Here is a 2,508-nt window from a genome sequence, read left to right as displayed (position 1 = left end):
CTCATTCCTTTCTTCTTCACATCCTGTTGTTTGTGAAACCATTTCATTGTGATTCCAACTACACAAACAATAATGAGAATGATATGACTCATGAACTCAATTGAATAGTACAAGTCTCCTATATCATCCTTATTGAACGAATCACTAGAATAATCGTGAACATAATATACTCCCATCTTGTATCCAGTCTTTCTGTCATAATAGTCATAGACAAAAGTTTGACAACTACTAATGAATCTAAACAAATGAAACTACAATGATAGAACTGCTCCAATGATGAGAAAGATGATTCCTCTATTTGATTCTTTCATCTTCTTCTGCTTCAATTCCATTTCACGATATTTCTCCTTCAGTTTTTCAAGTTTCACATCTTCTTCCCATCTCCCATCAATCCATTCTCCATCTTTCACAACATGTTCATTCTCATCATATTCTTTTCCCTTCCCACTTCTCTTTCCATTCTTCCAATTACCAATATACCAAGCATAACATCCTTTGTATTCTGTTCCATATCCACTTCTCTCTCCATCCACATAATGACCAACATACAAAGCAGTTCCATCGCTGTCATATTCAGTTCCTTCTTTATCTCGTTTATATCCTTTCATCATATCTCCTCCAAATCCTCCTTCATACACTCTCATTCCATTCTCATTATATTCAATCATCACTTCTTCTTTCCATTCTCTATACACTCTTATACACTCATTATTCTTGTATTCACATTCTCTCACTATTCTTCCTCTTTCAAACTCAAAACATTTTCCTTCTTTCTTCATTACCATATCATCATATTGAGATATGCTCAACAAATCTCCTTTCTTGTTCATTTCCTTGAAGAATCCAGGCATTCCTTTCTTCTTTGGATGAACACAGAACCCATCATAAATGTCTCCAAAATAGATTCCTTCATAAACAATTCTTCCATACTTATCGAACATTCTCATATCATCATCATGAAACTCTCGAACTGTTCTATCCTTCTTCCCATGTTCATACACATATTCTCCAGCAATCTTACCATCTTTGAACTCAAAACATGTTCCATGTCTTTTCCATCTATCATCATACTGGGATACTCGCAGTAACTCTCCTGATACACTTGTCTCTTCATAGAATCCACTCTTTCTCAAACATTTCTTTATAGCTGAGTAGCGTTCTCCATTTCGATAGAATCCTCTCCAAACTTCCTTTTCATCTTCATCATATTCAACGAATAATCCCACTTCCTTCCCTTTCTCAAGAGTTCCTTTCAATACTGTCTTGCCAAACTTACTCTTCTTTATCACTTCTCCTTCACATTCATCATTCACAAACATCATTCTCATGAAAAGTGTTCCATTCTTTCTCACAATCAATCCAACTCCTTCTTTCTTTCCTTCTTTTATCGATACTCTCATTTCATATCCTTCACCATCTATCAGTACCTTCATTACTGCTTCTCCATTCAGTTCATCACCACTCGTCATTTCAACACTCTCAATCTCATAATCACCAAGGAATTCAAGATATGAACTCCCACTCGTTATGTTAATGTTGCTCATATCAACTTTGATATGAATGATTCACACTCTCCATATTAATGAAATCATAATGAATGCCATATCGATAATCATTGATGATGATCTATACTCATTCTGTCCATATTGAACCAATATATCTGTATTTGTCATTTCATTCTATTCATCATGTCCAATTCTCTCATAATCAACTATATCGTTTGGTCAATAGTATCTACTAGTCCCGTGATTCAAATCAGTTTATATCAGATTACACTATAATCAATCAATATCATCCCAAATAGTAGTTGAGGCTATGCATACTCTGCGAAGAGCGCGGCACAAAGAAAGTGGAAAAATGGTCAAATTGTATGAACAAAGTAATACAACTATCTGACACATAATGATGGTACAGTAAAACAGGGTGACGAACAACCGCAGCTAGCATCAGTAATGGATTGGTGGTGATTTTGTAGTAGTGTAGTAATGTAGTAGCCTCCAAAATGATCGCTACAAAGAATATTCTTCAAATCATTTGGATGAACTGAAAAACAGGCTACTATACCCTCATAAAAGAATGCAAATCCCCATAAACTGGCTAGCCTATGGAGACTTTTGTAGCCTCCTTCTTTCTAAACTACTACAACTACTACAGTATCAAACAAAGTGAATATACTGAGCTGATTCATCAACTCAAAGTGAATAATCAATGGATAATCAGTCATACAGCAAGCTCAAATTCTCATACCCATCAAACCTTTCCGTTCACACTCAATCGGATGTTGATGATGATGTCTGAAGCGATTGATACTACTTCACCATGACAATCACGCACATCAAACTGAACCCAACGCAAATCACTCATACGAACTTCTGGCATGTTCAAATGACTAAACGAACACACAAAGTCAAACAACAGCAAAACATTATCATGCTACAATGCCAATCTCTTTGTTCTAGCAGCACGCAACTTACCACAACTAACTGCTTGAGTTCGAAATCCTCCTAC

At 35.7% G+C, this 2,508-nt stretch overlaps 1 protein-coding gene across 1 annotated transcript; it reads right to left on the bottom strand.

Annotated features, from left to right (window-relative positions):
* Positions 1-251: 251 nt before the first annotated feature.
* Positions 252-1,544, bottom strand: JH06_4873 (hypothetical protein; the record flags this gene model as incomplete). Its single annotated transcript, XM_014669605.1, has 1 exon — positions 252-1,544. The coding sequence occupies one exon, from the start codon at positions 1,542-1,544 to the stop codon at positions 252-254; it is 1,293 nt and encodes a 430-aa protein (XP_014525091.1).
* Positions 1,545-2,508: the final 964 nt, after the last annotated feature.

This window comes from Blastocystis sp. subtype 4 (genome assembly GCF_000743755.1).
Source record: "Blastocystis sp. subtype 4 strain WR1 chromosome Unknown seqid_0466, whole genome shotgun sequence".
NCBI classification, from domain to species: domain Eukaryota; class Bigyra; order Opalinata; family Blastocystidae; genus Blastocystis; species Blastocystis sp. subtype 4.
Note: the sequence above shows the minus strand (reverse complement) of the source record. Positions and strands in the feature narration are given on the sequence as shown.